Raw genomic sequence first — 27,544 nt, forward strand, 5'->3', positions numbered from 1 at the left:
CAGCTTAAATTTTCGTTTTTCGTTCATGCACTCTTAAAAATGAAGGAAACGAATGATCGAATGATACACGGATTGAACAGCGACTCCATTAGCCGAATTCGTTATCTGAAACACTGAACGAATTCGAATCCTTTAAAGGGGTCATATGATGCTGCTAAAAAGAACATTGTTTTGTAAATTTAAATCGCATCATATGACCCCTTTAAGTCAATTAATTGTTCTAGGTAGTTCACAAACTGACCTGACGCATTACAATCAGCAAGGTTTCCTTAACATAAGTATTCTGTAAACTAAAGGCTTGTTTCGTTACGTTTGTTCAATTAGATCACAGTTTAAGAAAAACAGCTGTGGCACATGTGAAACACTTCTGTTTTATTTCCTCTCTCCCATTTACTCTAAGCAACAATATATATTTTCATTATGGCTTTGATCATTTTCAAAGCAACATGACTTTTAACTGTCCACGTATATGTATATTTTTTTTTGTACACAAAAGGTTTTTGCTGACACCATTGAAAACTAATCCAAAAGGAAATAAACATTAGTGCAAGTTTGATTAGTTATGGACATGAGGTCTGCTACAAGCCATTCTGTGTATGAGGGAGTTCAAAAATGTTTTAAATTCACATGATATGTCTCTTTATTAGGCAAGTCACCACAATATGGAATGGCACAGTATCATCATACTATCCTAAGGGCTCAAACAAATGAAAGAAATAATCACAACGGGCCATATTTACAAGTAAAAGACTTTAAATTAAATAGGATAGCTTTTGGGAAAAAATACATTAATTAGAAAAGCAAAAAATGTACAAACTTCTTTTTTTTGTTGTTGGTTTGTTCACTTCCATTTTTAAAAGGTGAGGTGTTAGTGTTTTGGCCATAGCTCAATAGTTTTCACTTTTTTGTTCAGGTCAGGTCACGTTTTGATGAGTCCCTCAAGAAAGTCCTTCTCAACCATTTCCTCAATGTTCTGTCTGGCCCGGCTCCAGAAGACTTTCTGGCTCTCCAGCTTGCCATCCTTGCCAGGGAATGGGCTGTCTCTGGGAGTGGGGCTGTGATATGGTCCTGAGCGGCTGTTTCCTTTACTGCTGAAGACCTGACTGAGAAGGTTGAAGAAAGGGAGGAGCTGCTCCATGCTGCGGATCATGTAAAGTGTGAGCAGGAGCTGTCCGGGCTCCCAGGACAGAGTGCGTGTGGAGCAGTCCTCCTCTGGATTTTTCTAGAGATAATAGAGGTATTCCCATGAGAGTTAATGAACATCCTAGGCTTAAAAGCATTAGCAAATCTACTGAATAATCGATAGGCCCTATGCTAATAATGTGGAATTAATTTTTGTTAAAATAATAAGGCTCCAATAGGACAGAATTTAATAGATTTCCATCGTTAAATGTAGGTCAAATGTTATATGGTAGTATTACCTTGGCCCTTTTTCTCAGCAGTTTGGCCAGTCTGACAACATAGGGCTTGAACTCTCTCTGATGGGTCCCCTGCCTGCGGACCTCCAGACCAGAGTCATCCGAGGTTTCAGGGACGAAAGCCCAGCGATACCTGTGGTATAGAGTATTATTATGTCTTTCACATTAAATATGCTCAATATTTGTAATACATTTTATCCATGAAGAAAAACAGAGAGTGCTAGAACAGTCTAAACTGAGGTTTTTAAAAAAACACAGACTTAGTCTTGAGTATCTACTTGAACTAACTGAACAGCACTCATGAGCTTAGTGTAAACAAAAGAAAAAGCTATTCCATTACCTTTCAACAAGAAACATTGCTGCCTTGTACTAAAATACATTTCAAACAGTCAGTGTGTAAAAACGTGTAAGGACACCCACATCTGGAACTGAGGCAGACTCTCAGAGGGCAGAGCGAGGGCCAGGTCCAGCAGCTTGCAGGCAGACAGGTAGAGGTTAAGCCAGCGCTGGCTGTTGTAGGAGGTAGAGAAGCCGTTGCCCCCTGAGTATGTTGTCTCAAGCCCTACAACAGAGGGACCTGAGGTCCTGGAGAAACCAGGAACCACATCAGAATTCAACATACAGAATCACCCATAATGTCTTAAACTGTACAAGATTCTACTTCTCAAACAAAAACAAAAAGATAAAACAGCTAAAATATTGATTGCTACAGATTTAGGGGCCGTTTACACAACAACGTTTTCAGCCAAAAAAACGGGAAACTTTTTATACGTTTTGCCTGTTCGTTAACACGACAACAGCGTTTTGGGGACTGAAAACGTATATTTTTGAAAATGGGTTTCAAAGTGCAAGTTTTTGAAAACGCCACCGTTACGTCTGCTCGTGACGTCATGCACGTGCGTAGTACGTGTTAGTTATGTAGACATGCGCAGTACGTGTCGATTTTAAAGGCAAGCACGAACAAACATACACAACAATGGTGGAGTACATGGTACTGTCGTTGCTGCTCAAGAGTTTGCTAACGCTTCTTCAGCAAAGTGTGGATTTACTTCACCAATATTACAACCAACAGCAGAGACGCAACATATACAACATATAATCGTCACTTCCCTACAGGTACTGTTTACTAACAAGGTGACAGCGCCAACTACTGGCCTGGCATACGTAATACAGCGTTTTTGGCCATTTTCGCGGATATGGGTAAACGCGAATCGTTTTGAAAACATTGTCGTGTATACGTGAAACTTTTTAAAAACGCAAGGGAAAAAGTTTTCTGTTTTTGACTACATCGTTGTCGTGTAAATGTAGCCTTAAATAATGAGTACCTGGTGATGTCCTCATCTGCAGTGAGTTCCTGTTCCATGAGTAAGAAAACCTGAACCTGAAGGAAGAAACAAACAAGCGTATTGAACTGTGCTAAAGGAATGAGACAAAAAAGTCTACCAAATAACTATTCCTCTTTAGATTGTCCCCAGGAACTTCCGTTATTTCTAGGCCTGTCACGATAACAACTTTTTGTTGTGCGATATATTGATTATTGCGACAGGCCTAGTTATTTCAGAATCAGAGCTTACATCTTGCTTATGATTATATGTAATATGTAAATGTGCAAGGTGTGTCATATCCTCACCAGCTCAGTGATCATAGTGGGCCAGAGTGAGGTCAGGTGCTGGGGGGACATGCGCAGTAGCAGCACTCTGAAGAAGAGGAAGACCTGAGCATGGAGGATGGGCACTTGAGGGAGTCGTAAGCTCTCCACAAGACGCTCTGAAATCACATCAACATATTATTTACAGCTTATTTTATGCTTTAACAGGGTACTAGTGCAATTGTAGGGTCTTCAACACATCAAAACTTGGACATTTGGAAATGAATAAGATACATTTTGAACAGGGGTGTCCAGTCCTGCTCCTGGAGGTCCACTACCCTGCAGAGCTTAGGTCCAATCCAAAATAAACACACCTGAACCAAGGTCTTCAGGATTATTTTCAGTGTCCAAAACTGCTGCCTATACACTTATAGTGCAGTAATTATGGGGGCAGCCAATTGTAGTAGTGTCCAAAACCATAGTGGACATTAACAAATGCACTTATTCAATCCCATAACGCACTGCAATAATAAGTGTACAACCAATGTGCACTCAACCTCTGCTTGAGAATACCTATACACTATGAGCGTCATGCTAAATGAATTCCCGTATCTCATCAGAGAATGCCACAGCACTTCTAGTGAACAAAGTGCTCATAGTGTCTAGGGATACAGCCCTAGAATTTTACAGGCAAGTCTGCATGACTTTGGCCTCGGCCCTTGATTTTGGTGGTGTGAAAAGAGCCAAGTTAGTTTGAAGTCAAGCAAAAAAAAATAGCATATTAGTTTTCCCAAAAGCACATATCTCACCATCCCCATTGAAATCAATGGATGTGTGTACCTTGGATGTCTGGCAAGTATTTTTGGTACTGGTCCACCTCGCTGCTGTAGATGGTGAAGGCCAGTCGTTTGAGTAGCATGGCTCTCTGCTCAAGCTCTGCATCTCGATTGGTGAAAAGACTCAGAGAGCTGCTCTGAGCCACGGCAACTCGGGCTGCACATATACAAAATGTTAGCAAGTTCTACAATGCTCAAAAAAACATCAGCTCGATGATGGCGATAAAGTAATAAGATAGGCGCAGCTGGATAGTCCAGTTAGTAGAAAGGATAGACTCACTCATCAGGTCTCTGAAAGTGGTTTTGTCATGAGTCATCAGGTGGTCTATGATTGCTCTCCAGCTGAAAGAGAGAGATGTGGTCAACTAGAGGTCACATTGCCCTGTGAGTGGCAGTAAAACCACTGCGACAAGAAGAAAGGACATGTTGTGCTGTACAGTACTCACTGGCTGACGCAAGAGGAGTCCATCTGGAAAAACGTATGATCCATAAACAGGTCAAAGGCTTCTTTCTTCCAAGCTCTCCGGGTGTACTGATAACCACTAAGGCTGCTCAACAGCTGGATACATGCACGATAACTGGGGGCATTGTGAGCACTGGTGGAAAAGAGGACAGAGCAACAAGATCTTGATCCCTTTAATATATTTGAATTACAAAATCCAAGATATTGAAGCAGCTTCAGCAACTTTGTGTCCAATTAACTGTCAATTCCTCATCCTGTGTCTACAAGTTTTGGATTTTGAAGACTAAATACCTATGGTTGCGCAGATAGGGCACAACATAATGCATGAGGTTGACCAGCAGAGGAATCACTCTCTCCTTCTCATCACTGTAGAAGACCATATCTAATAGATGAGCCAAGACCTGCAAAGACACCCATGCATACATGAGCATATTAATGCAAACCACAGAAAGCCAAATTAACACAACAAAGCAAAAATACAAGACAAGTAGGGCAGGGCAGGTAGGGCACGTTCTCTGGTGACCTGTGAATGTTCCTGGTGTGCTTGATACCAATGCAACATTCCAGTTTCATCATTCAACATTCTACAAATGTTATCTGCTGCACCAACTGTGGTAGATTTGGCTTTTCTGTGTATTTAAAGAAGGAAATGAGTGTGGATTTAACATTCTGTGTTTACCTCAGCCAACAATGTGAGGGCGTGAACGCTGTACACAGATGGAGTGAAGCTGGAGGCCTCCATCACTGTGAGCATTAGATCTGAAATGCACAGTGTTAGTGAGAGACTCGCCATACACTCACGCCGATGTGCATGCAAACATGAGTCGACGTACATGGGATATGCCTTGCATAAACATTGATACAGTCACTGACCTTCGACATCGGCCTCCAGACTGGCCCCATCCACCAAGATCTGAAGGGAGGGTTTGACCTCCAGGTTTCGCCTCAACCATGTGGTCTGTTCTAAGGATGAGCCTGCAATCGTGCCAATGGCCTCTACGATCTTATGGGTCACATCCTGTGGAATCATGGTTTTATAATTTAATGTGGAATTAAAAAAAAAAAAAAACGTGTAAGAGAAAGAGCTGACACCAAGTCAAACCATATAAAAAAACATTGTACTTTTAATGGAAGGGTGGAGAGTGAGTGAAATGTCACCTGTAGCTCTCGCTGGTCCTTCTTGCTCTCCAGGGTGGGATTCTTTAGAATAAACTCATTCAATACACTAAAGAAAACATTAAAATTAATTTCTAATACTTACTGTAATCGTAAATCGTAACAATAATTTAACAATATTTTCTAACTACAATGTAACAGATATAGCAATTATATAAGTTCTCTAGAATTTTCACAGGAGAAATATTTTTAAAGATGTCCATTAATGAGGTTTCTGAATAAAATGTTGCTTAATATTGTTTAAAAAGGACATTCCAATAAAATGTGTTTTATAGTTAATGAAGTCTTTTTTTTTTTATCACAAACTGGTCATTTGTGATCTTTCAATAAATATATGTGTAAGCCTAAAGTGACCAAATCAACATCTTGTATATGTGTCTATTTTCAAAATGAAACCACTGGGTAAACTTTACATTTATAACAGGGTTTACTTCATATAATTTTTTATTAGACACATTCATTCTCTTTCATTCACCACCATTTATAAGTAAAACCACTAAATGAATGTACTTTCAAAATTAAAGTATGGCTGTGCTAGTGAGAAAGCACTTACCCTAGTATAAGGAACTGTCCTGGAGCAGGCAGACTGAGCTGGACAGAGTCCTTTAGCAATGCCAAGAGTGATGGCCAGCTATCAACCAGACTAGACACTGGAATTCTAAAGTAGACAAGGAAAGAGCAGTGAGACTGACAGAGTAATTTAAACAATACGTTTGGCATATACTGATATTAGTAGAGTTCACTTGCCTCTGCACATAGGCATAAAAAAACTGAAGCATGCAGACCTCCAGGGAAAGACGCTTCTGTAAAATGAAGAAAGGCGAAGGTGAGTCTTAAAGCCACCTTTAAAACCTACAGCAGTAACAGACAGTGACTGGAGAGGAATTACAAGAGTAGTCGGGTGTATTTGTTGCTATACCTTCTCTTTGGCGATGGCTGGGGGCTGCTTTAGGACTTCCTTCACTGTCTGTATCACCGTCTCAGTTCGCATGGCACTTACTGAACGAACAAGTTCCACAAGGAGAAGCTGTTCCTCACTAGCTATGGGAATTACCTAAAACACAGGCACACAGATGAAATATGTTTGTTTTGCAGTGTCAAGGTACAAAACTAACCACTGACTTCTGGTGTAAGTCATACCTTGTTCCTGGATGAAGTTTTAGCCTGCTTCCTTTCATTCCACACATAGGCAATAGCGGCCATGAAGTGAGCCCCGTGATTCATTGAGATTGGACCCAGCAGCTCTAGAATTTGCTGCCTGAGATTCTGTGAACAACCCATGAAAACAATTCTAGTTAGCACAGCACAAGGACTACAAGAAGCATTAAAGCACAGTCATCACATGTCTCAAGACACAAGTCCAGTCTCCTCATGGTACCTTTGTGGATCCTAGGTTGATATTGGAGGTGGAGCAGGCTGAAGCTTCAGCTGGCCTGTCAGAACTGTCAGCCAGATAGAGAACGCCCCACAGCAGGGTTACAGAGGACATAATGGTGTGCAAGATGGAGAGAATCCCTGCACGGGCATCTGCAAGGTGCTTCTGATCTACATTTGCCTGCAGCTGAGGAATGCATGCACATAAAGATTAAGAAAAAGCCCACACCTAAGCAGTAAGCACTAATTAATACTGAAAAAAATAATGCATTCATTATTATAAATACATACATATACACATACATACAGTAGATAAAAGTATAATTCACTTATTTTTGTCCACTACATTCAGCATTTAGGAGCCATGAAACACAAACATGGCTAGCTAGCTCCCTCACCTGGTGATATTGTGATGTTGGGTCCAGCAGACAATAATGGATTATGGCTGTCATTCCTTCTAGTACAGTCAGAATCAGGTCAGGAGGGATACACAGTGCCATCCACTGGGGCCTAAAAATACACACAGCATACACACAAACACACATTGGATTTATCTTCATAAACAAAGTATTACTTCAAAAGTGCATAGTATTTAATTTATACTCCCTAAAGTGCCTTTTAAAGCCTGCCATGACATTGTTAGGGCAATAACTGAGGAACTGATGGTGAACAGTGTCCTCTTGTGGATGTAAATATACTACCACATGGCTTCAAGCCAAAATAACCAATTAGTTTGTGATTATACTCTTTATTAACAGTTTTAAAGATTTAAATAATAACACGCTTTGCCATATGAATCTGTTTCTCTGCTACATAACTGAAGTGGATGAGTACCTGGTGTCCGTGAGGCCTGTCTCATAGCGGTATTGCTGGATAAGGTTGTCGAGGTTTTTGCACAGCTGAAGCGTAATAGATGCAACTACTCGCCGAAGGACTTTTCCCATGTATGGCAGAGTGGCTGTAATAAGGCCAATCCACTGTGGGTGCATCTTGCAAGCATGATGCTGATGCAGGGCTCGAATCACAGCACACAGAAACAAGCCCTGAGCTGTGATGGGTTGCCCATGCAGGTATTGCAGGGAAGTCATAGGTTGTTGCGGGTTGACATGCTCTACCTCGCCTTCAATCAGCTCAAACCCAGCCCCGGGGCCATTAGGTCCTCCACTAGACCCAGTCGACCCTGGAACTCCCTCACCACCCTCTTCCACTGGGATCATCACACGGTGCTCCAACACCACCAAGCTCTGCAGCAGACGCAAGAGTTGTGACTGTATGGCGCTGCAGTTGTCCAACTGGTCCTCTGACAGGTTGATGATGCTGTCTTCTGAAAGGCCCTCCTCAACCGCAGCCACGTTGGTTCCACGGACACGGTGTTCATGCCACTTCTGTACACTAAAGATGGTGGAAAGCAAGCAGTGTAGTACTACCTTCTGCACCTTGCATTTGGACAATACGTCACAAATAAAGCTTGCAAAGCCCTTGGCTGAGCCCCCAGTGACTTTGACGAGCTCACTGAAGAGCAAAGTCAACACCTCCACGCTGGTCAGTTGCATGGCGTGGTTGCCTGCCAGGTCCTGTGATGTGGCGGCCACATAGGCTGAGTAATAGCTGCGCAGAAAATAGAGGCAAAGGGAGATGATGATCTCCAGGAACATGGCACTTCGGAAGGAGTGGGAGTGCGAGTCCTGCGGGATGGGGCAGTAGAAGTCTTTGCCCATGACTGAGACACGATGGCGTGCTAGCAGGTTCTGCAGAAGAGAGAGCTGCGGTGTGTATGTGTTGTTTATGCTGGTGGTGGAGATGGCGCTCACAAATCCTGCTGGTGAAGCACGTAGCATTGCTGCAATGGCAGAGAGCGCATGTAGAGTCCGAGAGGAGTCATAAAGCTGAAGGTACAGCAACACATGCTGGTATAGGGGATGGACGTTAAAACGAGGAGGTGACCCAGAGGTGCGAGATCCTCCTGCCCCACTAGCAGCCTCACCACTGGGTGAGCCTATGTCACTCTCAATCTCTGACACCTCCCCTTCCCCACAGCTGTACCAGTTTTCCAGGTCAAGACTGTCACCAAAGAAGATGCTGGGTGGCCGGCTCTTCTCGGCCTGGTTGGTCTTGCGTCTCTCATCATCTTTCCTCTTGACCTTTTTGATTTTGGGCTTGGCTCCTGGGGATTTATCAACCAGACGCTCCATAATCTTGCCCTTTAGGCTGAGCTGGGTGCTGCTGTGGCTTCGTTTGCAGTGGGGGTCATCAACCTGGAGACTCTGCTCAGTTGCAGCATTGCCACCATCATTGGGCAGCATAATGATCGAAGGAGAGGAGCTATGGCGAGCAATGCCTTCCCGATGTTCTTCTTCCCCTGAAGCATCAATTGAGGCCACAGCCAGGAACTCCAAGGTTCCCCCTGCAACCAGTTCTGGGAGCGTTCTAGGTTGGGTGTTTGAGAAGGGGGCAAGGGTGATGCATGGGCCATTGGACATATTGGTGAACAAGTTGGAACTGTCAGAGTCTGTCTGAGGCCAGTCATCAGGAGATGGTGTCTCAGAGGACTCTTTCTCCACCATTTGCACCACCCTGTCCACTACCTCAAAAAGCACAGCAGACACTGCCTTGTGCAAGGACTCTTCCTCTAATGAAATAGATTGACAAATTACAGGATCAGATATATTAATAGTGCTACCGCCTCCCTCCAGTTCATCAAAGCTGCCATTGTCTACAGTGGATGACTGAGAGCCACTCGAATCTGAGCTCTGGTGCTCCCCCTGCTGATCAGGAGGTTGATATTCGCCACAGAGCTGCAGGTTCTCACTGCTGAGGCTCAAGAGAGAAAGACTGTCACTCAAAGGGTTAACTGTGAGACTAAAGGGTTCTATATCATCCAATAGGAGACATCTGCTACACGCTTGGACACCCCTGTGGCCATCCCCTGATATCTGGTTATAATCTGCAGAGGAGACAAATGCATGTTTGTTAGCATTAACTTGTTTTGGTAAAAAAAATGGAGATGCTAAATCTTTTTAAATTGCTAAAAAAAAAAAAACTCTTACTTTCAGTACAGCCCATATCCCTCATGTAGATAGGTTCAGAGGACTCTTGTTCCGGTGGGTTGGGAAAGACCTGGGTCCAGTGATGTTGTGCTTGAACCCGTTGTATGGATACACGGTGGGTTTTAGGGTGCAGCAGCAAAAGCAGTAGAGGTTCAAGAACACGAGCTAGGTCATGTCTCTGCAAAACCTGGCTCAGCCAGGCCCTGCCAACAGCACTTGCAGAGCCATCCCAGTAACTGAGGCTGTCTAACATGATAAACAGAGACCTACAAGAGGAAGAGAACGGTGAGGTGACTGAACAATTGTTTTTGCATATTTAGATGACTTCTACCATAGAAGTGCTGTTACCTGTCAAAGGTCCGATTGAAAGGGGAGGACTTGGTGATATTCAAGTCTCTGGTTAGGTGCCAAAGAACTGAGAATTTTACATGAGCCTCCAGACGTATTCTCTAAAATAAAATTTGGTAATAGATGTGAAAACAAATCTGTGCATGTATAGTTGTGCAACTCTATGCCAATTGTTAGTGGGGTGTGCATGTATGTATGGGGTGCATGTATGACTGACCCTGTCGCGATGCATGAGCTGCTGGCTAATGACATCTTCACAAATGCTGGGTGAGGGAGCCAAATTGTGAAGCTGGTAAAAAAGCTCCACACTGCGCTTGTGGTGCTGGGGGGTCTCCTCTCCCAACTGATCCCATAAGATAAGGCCTACGCTCTACAGGAAAGAAGTGAGGAGGTGATCAAGATAGAAGGAGAGACTACAAAAAATGCAATTGAGTAAGGACATAATGCACACCTTGAAGAAATTGGTTTTCTCTGCAATGTACTTCAAGATACCCGGTGTGAGTGGCGGTCGAATCACCACTGCAACACGCCCCTGGCTTGGACTCATTGGCTGGCCCGAGTCTGGACTTGCCACACGCTCAGCTGTCACCATAGCTACAGACTGTGTGAGTCCGACAAGGTCCATTACAAGTGAGATCGCCACCTCTTGAATACTGAAATCAGCAGCTGAACAGCACGCATCCATCAGGGTCTGAAGCCACAACGCTGGCTGAACACTCTCACCTGTTGGGCAAGCATTGGCACAAAAAAAATATGCTACATAAAAGGATTTTGAGTGTGAAACAAAACCTGTATTTATATAAATGATACTCATTAACTGCCCCAGAATCCCTTTGCATTTGATAAAGGTATAATCCATGTGAAAAAACGTAGATTGTGCAATTATGCATGTAAGGAACGTATACTGAAGTGATAACCAACACTTTTTTTCTTGAGTTATGTTTCAGGGTGGCAGTCAAGCAAAACAATGTCCTGGTCACACCTGGGTAAAGAGTTAAAGTTAGGAAATGGCAACAGAAGGTCATTTTTACCTGCCTGTTCCTCTCTAGTGGGTGATGACTTTAGGTTTCCCTCAGCAATGTAGACTGGAAAACTAGAGCACTCCAGGAAGAGCTGGCAGGCAGCAGTGAATGCAGCCAGACACTCCATTTGCTCATAAGACATCTGCTCCTCAAACCCACTTGTGCGTCTTTTATCAGCCACCACAGTTAGAGTGTCCATTTCTGCACTGCAGCTCTTCCCTGCCTCTGTCTGACCACCTGGGGTAATGTAAAGCCTCACTAGGCAAGAAAGGAACTGCTGGAAATGCTCAAGGCAGCACTGCATCACTGGCTTGTCCTGGGGCTTGATGTGGGCTGAACTACTGAGCCCAGATTTGGGTTGAATTGGTACATCTTCAGGGCTGGATGCATCATCTTCGGGATGGTGCATGTTATCAGGTTGCTCCCCACGTTCTGCCTGATACTGGATGAAGTCAGTAAATCCACTTTCTGACAACCGGCTGCTAGAAGCATTCTCGCCATCATCAAATACATCAGTGCTCCCAGAGACTTCAAGGGGGACTGGTAGAGTCTGAGAAAGATAGGGAATGAAAAAGTTTATATTCATTACCCTCCAGCAAGACACCACAGTGCAAAACCTAAACCGTTTCACAGTCAAGGTAGTTTCATAAAGTCAAATGAAATATAATGGATTAATTTCTGTATTTTCAGGTGTGGTACTTTTAGTTAGCTTGCAGACAACAGTATCCTTCACTGTTTGCACAGTAAAAGTAAAAACTGTTTGCAAAAGTAAAAACGTTTTTTGGCCTTTTTCATGCTTTTAGCAGAGAATTACTGGAGAGTGTGGGGTGGATAGTTGGGAACGGGATTGGCAAAGGACCGCGAGTCGATACTCGAACTCGGGTTACCAGAGGTGCAGTTGCACTATATGTCAGCGCGCTAACCACTAGGCTATCAGCGCAGAAGAAAACTAACATTTTTAATTTTAACCCTTTAAAGTATCGTGTTACATCTCAGACAGGTTTTTTTTCTTTCTTTTTTTTCCATTCAGGCATCCCACCAACTAGTCGATTTTAAAAAAATATGCAGTTTTGCAAATTCCTATTTGCATCATGTCGAAAATATATTATATTATTATATACTTTTAGAGACAGCATATACAGCTGCAAATATTTCTATGCTTGCCAAAGGCCTTTTTTTCCCAGAACATATCTCTCGCAGTCCTACACTTTTACATGAAGCCCTTCCCATCACACTGTGGGCTGGCTATAAAACATTCATACATCCACAACTAAGTGGTTCCAATCACAGAACCGTGTAGTAGCACAGAGCCAGACTCAGGTGGCAAACGGTGTGCTGCATAAGCCCCAGAGGAGGAAAAGGCGAGAGCTTGAGAGGTTGAAGGCCATTTTCACCTGAGTGGAAATGACAGACTCTTGGGCCTCAGAGGCTAGACTTGGCTCCCACTAGAGAGGGGAACTCAGCTGTGCATGAACGTCTCATCCCTATTCCCTTGCTTTCTCTCCCTGCATGCTGGCACCATCCAGGGAGTCTGGCACAATTTTGATAAAGCTTCACTTAAGATAGAGACAAATAGTCCTAGTAAGGTAGCAAACAGGTCATGGTGCACACACACCCTAACAAACTTATGTCATGAGGGAGGACCATCCAGTCTACTAGACCCAGAGCAGGGAGTCAGTGGAAGACACACACCATCAGGCAAAAAGATGGTTGTTTCCAGGCCAGTGCTTGTATAACAAACAGGCCATATTGGCTTGTCTTGAACAGTCTAATGCTGTAGAGACCATTTTCAAAGACTTTAAAACAATTAAGAGACATTTAAGTTGACAGAGTACTGTTGATATTGGCAGTTAGATAAAGTACTGAGTGATGTACAAGGTCAGAGAAGAAAAGAGTACATTTCAGCACTGAAACCCTGAACAATTAAGTCAAGCTACTGTTTAATCTACACTACATATTCCCTGTGAGGAAAGCCTAAACAAATTGTACATGAAGCACAGGGCAGAGATGAGAGTGAAAGTTTTATGTTTCAGTCTAGCATCACACTCTGTCTGTGCACTGGTGCCAATGTATTTCCCTAGTTGGGTTTGAATAAAAGCTTCTCAAAGTGACTAAAATTCAAATTGGATTCTATTACTTTCTTTTGATTTATTTTATCAGCTACTGAGGGAAGAGTAAATAGTCAACATTTACATATATTAAAACAATACTAATAACTCTGAATATTCATTAATAATAAAATGTTCACTAAAACCCCACAAATATCACAATAAAAGTTTATAGAAATTACAGAAATAAAGGAGGTCCAACTTCCTGTTACCTGCAGGTTTGATTACTGGACAGAGATATTTTTTTTAAATACATTACAGCAACTGCATTTGCAAAGCAACTTCTAGCTGAAATGTATTTTGAAAAAATCATGTTTTGTCCCGTATTTCAAAATTTCTTTACGACTGGGTGATCAGAGCAAGTAGTAGAAGTGTTCTGTCACGCGAGAACAGCCTAGTCAAAGGCAAGTAAGCTTGTCGTAGAACCAAATTACCATCCAATCACAATTCGTTATCGATTAACTTGGAGTTAGTGAAGGCGGGACAGATGTGCAAAATCACGCTAAATGACAGACACACAGAAGCGCTGTCTCGGCCGCTGCGATCAGTTCTACCTGCGCCTTAATAGTTAAATACACACACAGCTGTCAAAACGTCAATCGTGTGGAGTATCTCACGTAAATACAGACGGTTATGGCTTAAGTGAACGTAAACAGGTGGGTGAAAACCGGATGTGTGTCAGTATATTATATTCATTCGGTCTTAAAGGGACAGCAGCCTAATTAAATACCTGTCTGTCTCATTAATGTTAATCAAACAACAAAAGATGTTAAATAAAGTATATGTTAAACCTACTGTATTAGAAAAACAAGTTTAATTAATGTGTATATATTGTATTTTTTCTTATGGTTTGCAATTTGCTTTATTTTTATATAAAAAAATAACTATGTACGTGTGTATGTAGGCTATATATATATTAATTTAGATAGTATTAATAGTATGCTTTAGCTTAAGTTTATAATGTACAGATAAAGATGTAATTTATATAGAAATTCAGTCATATGTGTAAATTGGCTTGGGGTATGTATTCACTGAACATGTTTTAATAATTTGATTGTCTACTCTCACCCTTTTCTCATCTTTGTCTCTAGCGGAAGGGGTAATTGCGGCAGAAGATGGGCCAGAGGGCAGTGCAAGGGGCGACACCAGAGGGGGCTGGACTTTGCTGAGGATCTTCGAGCAGAGGCGCAGACAATGGGTGAGCTCTCTGAGGCCCAGGGCCTGCAGGTGTGTGGTAAGAGCAGAAACCATCCGAAGCAGCAACTGAGGTAGGTGCTCTGTCTGGATCTCAATGTACGTCTCCTAGACAGACAAAAAGTCAGGAGTGAGGTTCAGTTCTTCGTTAATATTAAGGCAGCAGGAGGCCCATATCTGCATTAAGTCAGTATTATACATTACAAGTGATGGTTAACAAAACTACAACAGCAAATAAGAACAAATTAGGCTTAATGTGTGGAGTAAAAAGGAGTAACAAGCTTTTTAATTGGTGAGCACATGCAAGTTTATGGTTCTACCTTCCACAACATCCATAGATAAACATGAGCAATTCTTTTAATCATATATCATAACATTTTAAATATAATTTAATATAACAGCATAGAGACATCTTAATTTTTGTATCACTCCGCTTATCTGTTTTCATGGCATTTCAGATCAGAGTATGTGAGCGGTGTGAAGCTGAAGTGGCATTTATTTTTGTCAAGAGTGAGATGCAGGATTTTTTTTTAAGCAAGCAGGGAGAGGGAAATGGAAAATCTGAAGTGATTACAGGCACTTTAATATGGATGTTTCTGGGAAGGTAGCCAAACAATTAGAGTGAAGTGAAGGTGAGGTGAGGAGGCAAGTAAGAGCAGTACCGTACCTGGCAGATAACCCTCATGCTTCTAGTAGGCTTCGAGGGAAGAAAAAGAGAGCAGAGATTTTCAGACAGACAGAAGCGAGCAGAGCAGAGGCCAGAAAACACACTTCAGAAACCCTAATTGGTTCATTCACAACCAGTGTTAGAGAAACTAAGACCAAGATGATCTCTCAAACTTTCACAAGGACATTAACACACACATAAAAATGTGTACACATGTAGAAAATGTCTAAACTATGAGGCTAAGACAATCCAAGTGTCACTAAAATGTAGTTTAGTTGCCTATAACTAACAAAGAAACATGAATGGAGATTAGACCAAATCTCAGCATGTTTACATGAATTACTGTTTCTAGCTATCAAAAAGTCACTTTTTAAAAGTAGAAAATGGATAATGGGGAATAATAAAGCAGTAATCTAAACATTTCAATTGCTAAATTAAAGTTTACCAACCAAAGATACAATGTCCAACAAGAAGTCCACCAGCTCACAGAACTCAACCAATGAGCGTGCTGATGTCTCAGAGCTCATAGTCTTTCCAGGGTTATGACTGCTCTGAGTCCACCTACAAAAAGAGAAAGAGGTTATTTAAGAATGGAACAAAAATACATTATATTTTTCTCCCAATATTCCACACACACCTGCAGCACTCCTCAAACCAGCATGCAATATAGTCCCACATGTAGTAGGGCTCAAAGGAGTTAAACAAAAGGTTGGCGGTTTTAATGAGCTCTGCCGTTTTCTTGTTCTCTCTGAGTTTGCTGAAAAACAACACCACAAAATAAATTTACACTGAAAATATTGCAATACAACTGTATAATGTAAAACTATTAGTGAGATAAAAGCAGTGCAGACCTGCTAAGCTGAGTTTGGTCTTTGCTGAAAGGGTTTTGGTTCTGAAGGTCCAACTCAGCGCGGCACTGAGTGTGCAGGGTGCGAAACACTTCGATCAGAATATCCTCTAAGATTGCTGGGCCTAAATAAAGTAGACAAAACGGCATCAAGGCAATTGCAAGCACTCTTTCTGTGAGTCTAAGCATTTGTCTACCATAGACATCATGTAGTAATGGCTGTACCCAGCTCGGGCTTATCGAGAAGGCTGATGAGAATGCGAAACGGCTTTAAGTCGTGCATCAGGATGCTCTCCTCCTCCCCTCCTCTAGCCTTCCCCTGCAAGATCCCCACCATGGCCTACAAACACACAGACAGACAAATTTAGGCATGTACTGACAATAAAATCCTGGTCAGTAACAATAATAAACGATAATGTACAGTGTGAAAAACAAATTTTTGCTAAAGATTCATTTTAACAGTATTAGTAAGTTCTTAAAGTTAAAATGAAACGAAAGTAGCTATATATATATATATATATATATATACAGTGCCGCTTGAAAGTTTGTGAACCCTTTAGAATTTTCTATATTTCTGCATAAATATAACCCAAACATAATCAGACTTTTGCACAAGTCCTGAAAGTTGACAAAGAGAACCCAATCAAACAAATGATATGAAAATATATACTTTGGCATTTATTTATTCAGGAAAATGCTCCAATATTACATATCTGTGAGTGGCAAAAGTGTGTGAATCTCTAGGTTTAGCTGTTAATTTGAAGGTGAAACTAGAGTCCATCTGTTCAAAGGAGTTTTTAATCAGTGAGATGACTATCAGGTGTCAGTGTGTGCCCCGTTTTATTTAAAGAACAGGGATCTATCAAAGTTTGGTCATGTTTGTGGAAGAGTATCATGGCACAAACAAATTAGATCTCTGAGGACCTCAGAAAAACAGTTGGTGTTGCTCATCAGGCTAGAAAAGGTTTCAAAGCCATCACTAAAGAGTTTGGACTCCACCAATCCACAGTCAGACAGATTGTGTACAAATGGAGGAAATTCAAGACCACTGTTACCCTCCCCAGGAGTGGTCCACCAACAAAGAACACTCTAAAAGCAAGACGTGTAAAAGTCCACTAGGTTTCAAAGGACTGCAGGCTAACTTTTAAGCAACTAAAGGCCTTTCTCACATTGGCTAATGTTAATGTTTATGAGCCTATCATCAGGAGGACACTGAACAACCATGGTGTCCATGGCAGAGTCGCAAGAAGAAAGCCACTGCTCTCCAAAAAGAACATTGCTGCCCATCTGCAGTTTGCGCAGCAAGACAACAACCCCAAGCACATAAGTCGGTCTCAAAGAATGGTTAAAGAAGAACAAAATTAATGTTTTGGAATGGCCAAGTCAAATTCCGGACCTTAATCCAAATGAAATTTTGTGGAAGGACCTGAAGCAAGCAGTTCATAGGAGGAAACCCACCAACATCACAGAGTTGAAGTGGTTCTGTACTGAGGAATGGCCTAAAATTCCTACAAGCAGTTGTGCAGGACTGATCAGCAGTTACAAGAAACGTTACTTATAGTTATTGCTGCAAAAGGGGGTCACACCAGATACTGAAAGCAAAGATTCACATACTTTTGCCACTCACAAATATTTAACACCGGATCATTTTTCTCAATAAATAAATGACAAAGTATATATTTTTGTCTCCTTTGTTTGATTGGATTCTCTTTGTCTACTTTCAGGATTTGTGTGAAAATCTAATTATGTTTTAGGTCATATTTATGCAGAAATATAGACAATTCTAAAGGGTTCATAAACTTTCACGCAGCACTGTATATACATACACAAATGAAATATATACATGGATGCATCCTTCACAATCTACAGTGGTGGCCAAAATTATTATAACACCAGTATTTTCACCAGCTAAAAATGGTTTTAAGTCAGTTATTTCTATTTTTTGCTGTAGTGAGTCAGTAGGAAATATCAGTTTACATTTCCAAACATTCATTTTGCCATTAATTGTAATAATCCAGTGAGATTTTTTTTTTTGCACAAGGAGTCTGACAACAGCCTGTGCTCCGCACAGAGATCTGATATCATCATCATCCAGTCTGTCTAGAATGACATAAAGAAACCGAACAAATTGAGACACACTAAATCCAGAAGAACTGTGACAATGTCTCCAAGATGCTTCAAGAAACCTACCTGCAAAGCTACAGTACTGTTAAAAGTTTTAGGCACTTGTGTAAAAATGCTTTAAAATGAGGATGTTGTCAAAAATAACGTCATAAATAGATTTTCTCTATCAATTAACTTCTATTAACTAAATTAAATCAACATTTGGTGTGACCATCCTTTGAGTTTAAAGCAGCTTTTGCCCTAGGACCTAGGTGCACTTGTGCATAGTTTTTCAGTAGCTTTGCAGGGAGGTCTCTTGAAGCATCTTGGAGACGTTGCCACAGTTCTTCTGGATTTAGTCTGTCTCAGTTTGTTCGGTTTCTTCATGTCATTCCAGGCAGACTGAATGATGATGAGATCAGATCTCTGTGTGGAGCAGTGACTGTTGTCAGACTCCTTGTGCAAACAAAAATCTCACTGGATTATTCTCACTGCATTATTACAATTAATGGCAAAATGAGTGTTTGGAAATATAAACTGATATTTCCTACTGACACACTACAGCAAAAGATAAAAATAACTGACTTAAAGGGTTAGTTCATCCAAAAATTAAAATTATGTCATTAATTACTCACCCTCATATTGTTCCAAACCCGTAAGACCTGCGTTCATCTTCGGAACACAAATTAAGTTATTTTTTATCAAATCTGAGAGCTCTCTGACCCTCCCATAGACAGCAATGCAACTGCAATGTTCCCAGGTCCAGAAACGTATCAAGGAATTCGTTAAAATAGTCCATGTGACATCAGTGGTTCAACTGTAATTTCTGCCATTTTGGAGAGTACCCCAGAATGTAATCAACGTTGTTTACGTTCAGCATGCGCACGCTGTCTACTGAACGTAAACAACGCTGTTTACGTTGATTACGTTCTGCTGGGGTACTCTCCAAAATGGCGGAAGACGGTAACTCGGGTAGATGAATTGTTGAATAAATTATGTTATTATTGTTTTCTTTGCGCACAAAAAGTATTCTCGTAGATTCGTAAGATTACGATTGAACTTCTGATGTCACATGGACTATTTTACCGATGTCCTTGCTATGTTTCTGGACCTGGGAACATTGCAGTTGCATTGCTGTCTACGGATGGTCAGAGAGCTCTCAGATTTGATCAAAAATATCTTAATTTGTGTTCCAAAAGATGAACGAAGGTCTTACGGGTTTGGAACGACATGAGGGTGAGTAATTAATGACAGAATTTTCATTTTTGGGTGAACTAACCCTTTAAAACCATTTTTAGCTGGTGAAAATACTAGTGTTCTAATATTTTTTGCAACCACTGTATAACAAGATCTATAACATGCATTTTAACAAGAAAATGTAACAAGTCTAAATGTAACAAAAGTACCAAAGATAGATTCCTCTGCAGTACCCTTGAGAAAAAAAGTTATCTCCATTATACTGTGAATGCCTGTGCAAGTGTGTGCGTTTCAGCTCTTTAGGGATTTCACACTTGGTCTAATGCATGGCTGCACAGACAGAGGAACAGACGGTCCCTGCAATAACCTACTTCCAAAACAAGCGAGATACAACAAGTGGCCCAAACCAGATGGCACGCAATCAAATAATTCCCCCTCCAATAAAACAAGAGAGGAAAATGCCAAAAACAAAACTCCCCCTGCTGAAGCCCCAAACTCAACCCCAGGGGTAGCAGGACGGTTTAAACGCATGGCACTGAGCAGCTCTGTCTGTGCCTGCACTGGGACCAGTGTCTCACTGCCAGCTAAACCATGCATGTAGACCACATGGAGAGAAGTGAAGACTCACAGAGTGGCTTATTGACAAAATGTGTGCATGCACCTGTGTGCCACTGCAGACATAACAAAAACGGTTTGATCTTACAACAAAAGCAAACTCAAACAAGAAAGAGAACTTTTGAAGTTTCTTCACTGCTTTTGATTTCTCTGTGTCTAGAAAAATATTTGTATAGAGTACTGTGATCACCAGGGATTTCTGATGTCCCATTGATGCTCAGAGCCCAAAACAACAAAAAGAGCCACATCTATCCTTCTTAATTTAAAGGGGTCATATGATGCTTTTTTAAAGATCATTATTTTGTGTATTTGGTGTAACAGAATATGTTGACATGCTTTAATGTTCAAAAAACACATTATTTTTAAAATACTGTACATTATTGTAGGTCCTCTATGCCCCGCCTCTCTCAAACGCTTCATTTTCTACAAAGTCCCTCCTTCCGACAAGCGCAGTCTTCTCTGATTGGCCAGCTGACCCAGTGCATTGTGATTGGCCGAACACCGCAAGCACTCGTCGGAAATGTAACGCCCCTTACCATAATCGCGAGCTTCAGCTTTCAAAATAAATGTAAAGACAGTAAATAATGTCATTAGTTTTACCATCAGTTCAAGCCCGAAAGGGCTATTTTATAGTGTAGGGGGCGGGTGCTTCGGATTCTAGAGCATTTGATTGGACAGAAAGTTTGATGAGAAGCTGTACGATGTGACATTAAAAAAAAAATCGCTGAGCCATTTTGGCGGAAGTGATGAACTGCAAGCTTTGAATGCTTATATCTTCTAAATGCGAATTTTGTCACTGTTTTGGAGCACACTGCCTTATAGATAACCTTAAGACTAACATATTCATACTAACACCCAAAAAACTTTAATTTTGATTTCATGGGGACTTTAAAATTTGGATTGCACCCCTAATGCTACATTCAAAAAATGGGTGAAACTCTCACTGTTTGTACTTTAAACGCTGCTTTGAACTTCTAGGTTTTGCCTTACCTGAACAAGCATGTCCTTGGAGTAAGTGTTAAAGTAGTGTGTGACGTGCTCTTCTGGATTACTGAGTCGGGTGCTGCGAGGGCCTGCTTGCACACCATTGTTATCGAAGCCTGAAAACACCACCAAGCACACAATTTGCACACTGACATGAGTACAAAGATGTTCAATTTTTGTAATAATTTTTGTTGACTTACAGAGATACAAGGAAATAAATGAGGACGTGTTTATGAAAATTTGATGATAGGCTATTTGTAGACATATAAACTTACCACAATATTCATCCACAGCATATTGACAGCAAGTAAGAGACAAAATAAGGTCAACCAAAAAAAAAATTAAGCAAATTTTAGTTGTTTCTATCAAGTTGTCAAATTAAGTACGGCATGCACTGCAACTAGTTAGTTGTAATTGTTTATTAACTGTCTTTAAATGGGTGCTATTATGCTTTTTCACTTTTTCAACTTTAGTTAGTCTGTAATGTTGCTGTTTGAGCATAAAAAAAAGATCTGCAAAGTTACAAAGCTCAAAGTCCAATTCAAAAGGAGATATTTTATTTAACAGAAATCACTTTTCAAAAACTACAACGAACGACTCGTTTGGACTACAATGCATATTTTCCGGGATTTGTGATATCACAAATATTTACAAATGGGACGAGACCTGGTTGAGCTGCACTAGAGAAGGCAACGAGTGTTATCACTATGTGGGAGTCACGCTAGCTTTCCCAAGGCAGACGAACTTAGAGTGGTTACAATCATCCGGGTTTAAATCGTGCTCAAATTGATTTGATTTTGACGCAATATTTACACTGAAGCTCACAGGCAGCTATGGTAAAAGAGCATAATAGGACCCCGTTAATAAGCAAATATTTCATAATTGCTACTGTGCAAGTTTTCCAATTTAAATTTAAAATTTCCAAACAAAGAAATTTGTTTGTTTTTAGTGCTAATGGGCATTTCCATTCAAAAGTTTGGGGTCAGTAAGATCATTTTTAAAGAAATTAATATTTTTATTTTGCAAGGATGCATTAAATTGATAAAATATTAAAAACATTTACAACATAACAAAAGATTTATATTTTGAACTTTCTATTCATCAAAAAGTCCTGAAAAAAATGTCCACAAAAATATTAAGCAGCCCAACTGTTTTTAACATTGATAATAATAAGAAATGTGACTTGAGCACCAAATCAGCATATTAGAATGATTTCTAAAGGATCATGTGACACTAAAGACTGGAGCAATGACTGCTTAAAAATGATTCGCCATCACAGGAATAAATTACATTTTAAAATACATTAAAATATTATATAAAACAGTTATTTGTTATAATAATTCAAATAGTATTCTTTTATTGTAATTTTGATCAAATAAAAGCATACTTGGTGAGCATAAGAGACTTCTTTCAAAAACATAAAAAAATATCTAATGGACCACAACTTTTGAACGGTAGTGTATCTGCTTGGATATATGCAAACACAAGCAAAACATGGCTAAGGAATGCCATATCATTGAAAGCTGGGACAAAAATAAAAAGAATGGATGGCATACAGTTTGTGTGTGAAGTGTCAATATCTCACCCAGCAGCCAAGCATACAGTCTACGGTTCAGAGACATGTCTCTTCTTAGAACAACATGAAGTGCTGCAGACAGAATTCTGATCATGTCTGGACGTGTAGCCTGAAATGAACCACACAGTTACAGTATAATGTTAGTGTTTCATTTCTATGTGAAATACTTTAAACTAACATTTCTATTTTGTGACTAGTGTGAATAACTCATAATTCAAACCAAATCTACAAATATCTGTTTTAAAGGTGGGCAGGTAATATGCCACCTGAGAAGCAACAAAGATGGATCTCGGAGAGAACTTTAGGAAATGAAATGTTCCTAGTATTGGGACCCATAAAGGTGAAAGAAGTCTTAAATAAATCAGTATTGTTACCTGACTCATGTGGAAGGGAAAGCAGAACAGGATAAGATCCAGGGTGCTCCTCTGCACTAGCACACTAGAATCCTGTACAGATGTGCTGACTGCTTCCACCTGATAAAAACAATGATATAAACATGAAAAAAAAAAACTCAGTGGCGGCCAACTGAACAATTTCTATATTTTGAATCATTCATTATTAAGGGCTGTTTTGCTTGCATTATGTCTATTGATCAGTGTACCATCAGTTCTATGTCACTGCCAATGATGTACAGCTGGTCCTCCATGGATAGTTTTCTGTTAAGGTGCAGCAAGACGAAGGACACTCCAGGCAAGCGCACAGCAGGGCTGGTTAGGATGCTGCCCCACAGGGCACTGTAGAAGGCCGGCTGCTCCACAGCTGCTGCCACCTTTTCTAGCAGGGTATTGGTCCTTTGGACAACAGATGAAATAAGATTAAGATTAGAGATATATATCAGGAAACATATCAGTTGCCAGCTGATACTGGAGATTGTTTTTGTTCATCTGTATTTGTCGATATAGGATATATTTTCGCCAATATAATATTAGATATTGCACTGCACATGCTCATTTGCCTTATGAATACATTGAAATTTCCTTAATTTAACATTTATTTTATTTATTTATTTTTAAGTATATTTTAGAGTATTAGAATATACACTACTGTTCAAAGGTTTGAGGTCAGTAAGAATTCGTTTTTTGAAAGAAATTGTTTTATTCAGCAATGATGCATATTAATTTACCCAAAGTGAAAATAAACACTGAAAAAAATCTATTCTTTTGAACTTCTATTAATCAAAGAATCCTGGGGGGAAAAATCATCACTGTTTCCAACGTTTTTAACATTGATAATAATAAGAAATGTTTATTGGGAACCAAATCAGCATATTAAAATGATTTCTGAAAGATCACATGACACGGATAACTGGAGTAACGGCTGCTGAAAATTCAGCTTTGCCATAACAATAAATTACATTTTAAAATATATTAAAACAGAAAACAGCATTTTAAATCGTAATAATTTTTTACTATATTGCTGTTTTACTCAATTTTTGTTCAAATAAATGCAGCCTTGAAGAGCATAAAAAAGAAGCATGAAAAACATTTTTTAAAATGGCACGGGAGTGTACATATTAAGTAAATATGAAACTAGTACATTCTAGTTTAAAAACCTTTTAATTTACCTGTCATAATACTCTGAGCCCTCCTCCAGACCAGGCAGTACACCGGTCAGAAGTCCCTGCAGGCCTGGTTTAAGAGTCTTTCCCAAGGGCAGGTAGTAGGTCTCATATAACCCAAGTAATACTGGCTTCACAGACATAGCAGCATTGGATAGTAAAGGGAAGAGGCCAGAACTGATGAGGAGGGTGAAAAGGAACATATTAGGCACTAAAAGTCACTGTAGCAGAAAAATCATTCTTGGACAATCTCTACCTATAAAGGAAAAGATCCTTCGCCAGGCGCTTTGGTCCAATGATCTTGAAGATGATTTCGTAGGTCTCCAGGGCCTTGCGGTGAACCCCGCTGGGCAGCGCCGGGTGGAGGCATTGAGCCAAACGCTTTCCAATAGTCAATTTCTTAGGCACAACTTGATACTTGCCATTGTTTTGCAAGACCTGTCCACAAAATACAGAAAAATAAGATCAGTAAAGCAACTGCCACATTTAGAGGAGCTTCTAAATGTGATCAAGGGGGTGTAGAAAAAGACCTTGTTGAGCTTCCCAAGCGCTGAGATCAGATCGGCCCATTCGCTGGAGTACTCAAAGTTTTTAAGGGCCTTATCTACCGCTGCCACATAGTTCCTGTATTTCGAGTCCCCGAGGAGTTCCAACTCCTCTGCATTCATCGTCCTACACAATGGGACTAAAAGCCAATTCCAAGGTCACATACGAACATCACACCTTCAGTGTAAAGGAACAGAGAAAAAAAATGCACAAAGGTTAAAATCAATCAAAAGCAGTGTACTCAATGAGTAATATTGCAGCGTAGATCACATGCTTGATAATGGAAAAAAAGAGCTCACACCCAGGTTCCAGCATACTCAACATTAAAAGGATAGTTCACCCAAAAATTAACATTATCATCATTTACTCATGTGGTTTCAAACCTGTATGAGTTTCAAAAGCAGTTATTTTGAATAAACCAATTGACGATAATCATTGACTTCAATAATATTTTGTCAATACTATGGAAGTCAGTGGTTACCATCAACTGTTTGGTTACCAACATTAAAAATATCTTCCTTTTTGCTCAACAGAAGAAACTCATACAGGTTTGGAGCAACTTGAGAGTGAGTAAATGATGCCAGAATATTCACTTTTGGGTGAGCTATCATTTTAAGCTTTACTGTGTGGAATATTTCTACACTCAACCAAACACAGCGGCCCTTTAGTGTTCCGAAGAGCTCACTGTCACTGTTGGAGATGCTGTGAGAGGCTGTTGAATTATTAACAGGTGTGACTCAGCTGCAGGTGAGCCACTTTAAATCTATAAAGGGCAAAGATTAACAATAACAATAAAGCACTGACTAGGAAAAAAATAAATACTTCCATATTTTACTGCACTGTAATCTGCCGTTGTTATTTCCCATGTTATTCTTTCAAAAAACTACAATATAAATTAAAACAATGCATTAAATCGACAGTTCATCCGAAAACCATCACTTCCTCACCCTCATATTGTTCCAAACAATAGGAATAGCAATCTCAGTCATCATTCACTGTCATTTTCTACACTATGAAAATCAATGGTGACTGAGGCAGTAGTTCTGCTAAATTCTCCTTTTGTGTTCTACTGAAGAAAAAGTCATACAGGTTTAGAAAACATGAGGGTGTACAGAATTTCTATTTGAGGACGAACTGTCCCTTTAAGATGCACCATAACAGCCCACAGGTTTTACTATAGCCAAAACCAAAACAAGATCGTAAACATATTAATCTGAAGCCTTTTTAAATCTTCCACATTTTTTCAATTGAATTGAACTAAATTAAAAAATCCAACAAATGTGGCAGGCTGGTTGTCATTTCCCATGATCAGCTGATAGGGAACAAGGGTCCATTATGTGATGAGAAGGCCCCTATGAGGTCCTACAAAGCGATTTGCCAGTGTGACAATGACGAATGAGTGGTTCATGGTAAACATATCTCCAAATCTTTCCACTCGGTACGACATCTCACACACACGGACAGAATAACCAACCAAACACGATCAAATGTCATGAACACACGCTAACTGCTAAGCTACTGTAGGCTCGCTATAGAATAACGTTAGCGGATCCTCTCCAGTGAGCTGCTGCTGCTGCTGCTTACCGTTGTCAGTCGGACGGTGATTTTTTTGAGAAGGTCTGAGCTGTGAGGGGCTGGCTGTTTTTGTTAATCTTGTGAGCAGATGGATGTATGGATGGATAGATGGGTGAATGGTTGAATGGATAGGTTGTGAACGATGTACGGTCAGATGCGACGTCGGTGGTGGGAATACTGACAGCAAGAAACGCTTTCCCGGATGCCGCTGGCGAGATCACATATCTGCTTTTAGTAAAGCCATTTGTTATACAGCAGCGTTAATGTTGACATCAGTCCAGGTAGCGTTGACACTGCGGATGAAACCATTTTTGATGAAAGTCTTTGACAGGTGAGACACATCGTTCTACGCATGCGCCAGCAGTTCCTGGTTAAACCAAAAAAATACGGCACTCTTTCATAATAAAAGTTCCCGTGTTGCGCTGGAGTCAAACCCCGGAAATACATGTTTTACTGTCGATTTTCGAGTAAAATAAGATCTGTAGTTAACATTACTGAAAGAGTTTCACGTTTTGTTCTACAATGTAAATTATACACATTAATACAGCAAACGTGCATTTTGAATACAGTGTTTTTAAATGTGGACTACAAACTGAAGAGTTTGTATTTCTAATGTCTACTACTAACGTTACATTTAGCTAAAAAAAAATCTCACTATTCAGGCTGTATTGAGTGGTTTGAATTCAATTTAAATTATTGAACGGTTGTTTCTTCAATGTTACGTCTGCATCATCTAAATCAGTAATGTAGCTATGCTGCCGGCTGATGGTAACGTTACTGTCGAAAACAAAACAGAAACCACTGCATTCGACGTTGCGCACTTTAAATTCCAAAGCGATGTTAAGCGAATTTGATTAAAATACGTTATTTACAAGCCATTTGCTTAAATAACCACAGGCTAAGAGTCAGGGATGAAGTGAACTTGCTGTAGGGATTACTTACTATCGCCCCCGGATTATTTGTCATTTTGTATTTTTTACAGTAGTTATAATAACGTTATTTACCCTTTTGTCCTGTTGCTATCAGGGTAAATCAAATACTGCAGGCTAACCACAGTATGTAAACAACAGAGAAAATATAATCACTGGCATTTGTAATTTACAATAGTTGAGTAAGGTTTTTTAATCATGCGCTCTAAAGCAAACATCACTTCTTAAAGGGGTCATATGATGCGATTTCAAGTTTTCCTTTTTCTTTGGAGTGTTACAAGCTGTTCGTGAATAGATAAGATCCCTGAAGTTGCAAAGACTAAAGTCTCAAAACCAAAGAGATATTCTTTATCAAAGTTAAGACTCTGCCACA

General features: G+C 40.3%; 1 protein-coding gene across 3 annotated transcripts; it reads right to left on the reverse strand.

Annotated features, from left to right (window-relative positions):
• Positions 1-319: 319 nt before the first annotated feature.
• On the reverse strand, positions 320-26,597 carry LOC107704948 (protein dopey-1-like). Of its 3 annotated transcripts, none has more exons than XM_016508026.1 (38): positions 26,252-26,597; positions 24,652-24,844; positions 24,378-24,559; positions 24,128-24,298; positions 23,165-23,354; positions 22,938-23,036; positions 22,573-22,672; positions 20,994-21,076; positions 16,314-16,428; positions 16,093-16,213; positions 15,879-15,998; positions 15,691-15,802; positions 15,242-15,271; positions 14,449-14,682; positions 11,282-11,822; positions 10,702-10,973; positions 10,468-10,620; positions 10,251-10,351; positions 9,903-10,168; positions 7,690-9,799; positions 7,254-7,365; positions 6,860-7,042; positions 6,622-6,747; positions 6,401-6,535; positions 6,229-6,284; positions 6,035-6,139; positions 5,464-5,530; positions 5,179-5,323; positions 4,985-5,064; positions 4,597-4,706; positions 4,289-4,438; positions 4,123-4,184; positions 3,847-3,999; positions 3,049-3,185; positions 2,744-2,799; positions 1,839-2,003; positions 1,422-1,551; positions 320-1,222 (listed from the first exon to the last, which is right to left on the reverse strand). In XM_016508026.1, exons 2-38 carry the CDS (start codon positions 24,787-24,789, stop codon positions 920-922), a joined length of 7,413 nt encoding a protein of 2,470 aa, XP_016363512.1. In that variant the 5' UTR covers positions 24,790-24,844; positions 26,252-26,597; the 3' UTR covers positions 320-919. The 3 variants fall into 3 exon arrangements, with proteins under 3 accessions (XP_016363512.1, XP_016363511.1, XP_016363513.1); XM_016508025.1 differs by having other exon boundaries at positions 20,994-21,103; XM_016508027.1 differs by lacking the exon at positions 15,242-15,271 and having other exon boundaries at positions 20,994-21,103.
• Between the last annotated feature and the right edge of the window lie 947 nt (positions 26,598-27,544).

The sequence above is a fragment of the Sinocyclocheilus anshuiensis genome, unplaced genomic scaffold, assembly GCF_001515605.1.
Source record: "Sinocyclocheilus anshuiensis isolate Anshui unplaced genomic scaffold, SAMN03320099.WGS_v1.1 scaffold702, whole genome shotgun sequence".
Classification (NCBI taxonomy): domain Eukaryota; kingdom Metazoa; phylum Chordata; class Actinopteri; order Cypriniformes; family Cyprinidae; genus Sinocyclocheilus; species Sinocyclocheilus anshuiensis.

Bases quoted from the DNA above. Each gene is read 5' to 3' on its own strand.
- LOC107704948 (XM_016508025.1), bottom strand. From the start codon at position 24,789: ATGAATGCAGAGGAGTTGGAACTCCTCGGGGACTCGAAATACAGGAAC. The intron at 15,999-16,092 runs GTCTGCACTGCT...GTTGTTTTTCAG, and splicing joins GACCAAACTCAGCTTAGCAG to CAAACTCAGAGAGAACAAGA. The intron at 5,324-5,463 runs GTGACATTTCAC...ATGATTCCACAG, and splicing joins AGGACCAGCGAGAGCTACAG to GATGTGACCCATAAGATCGT.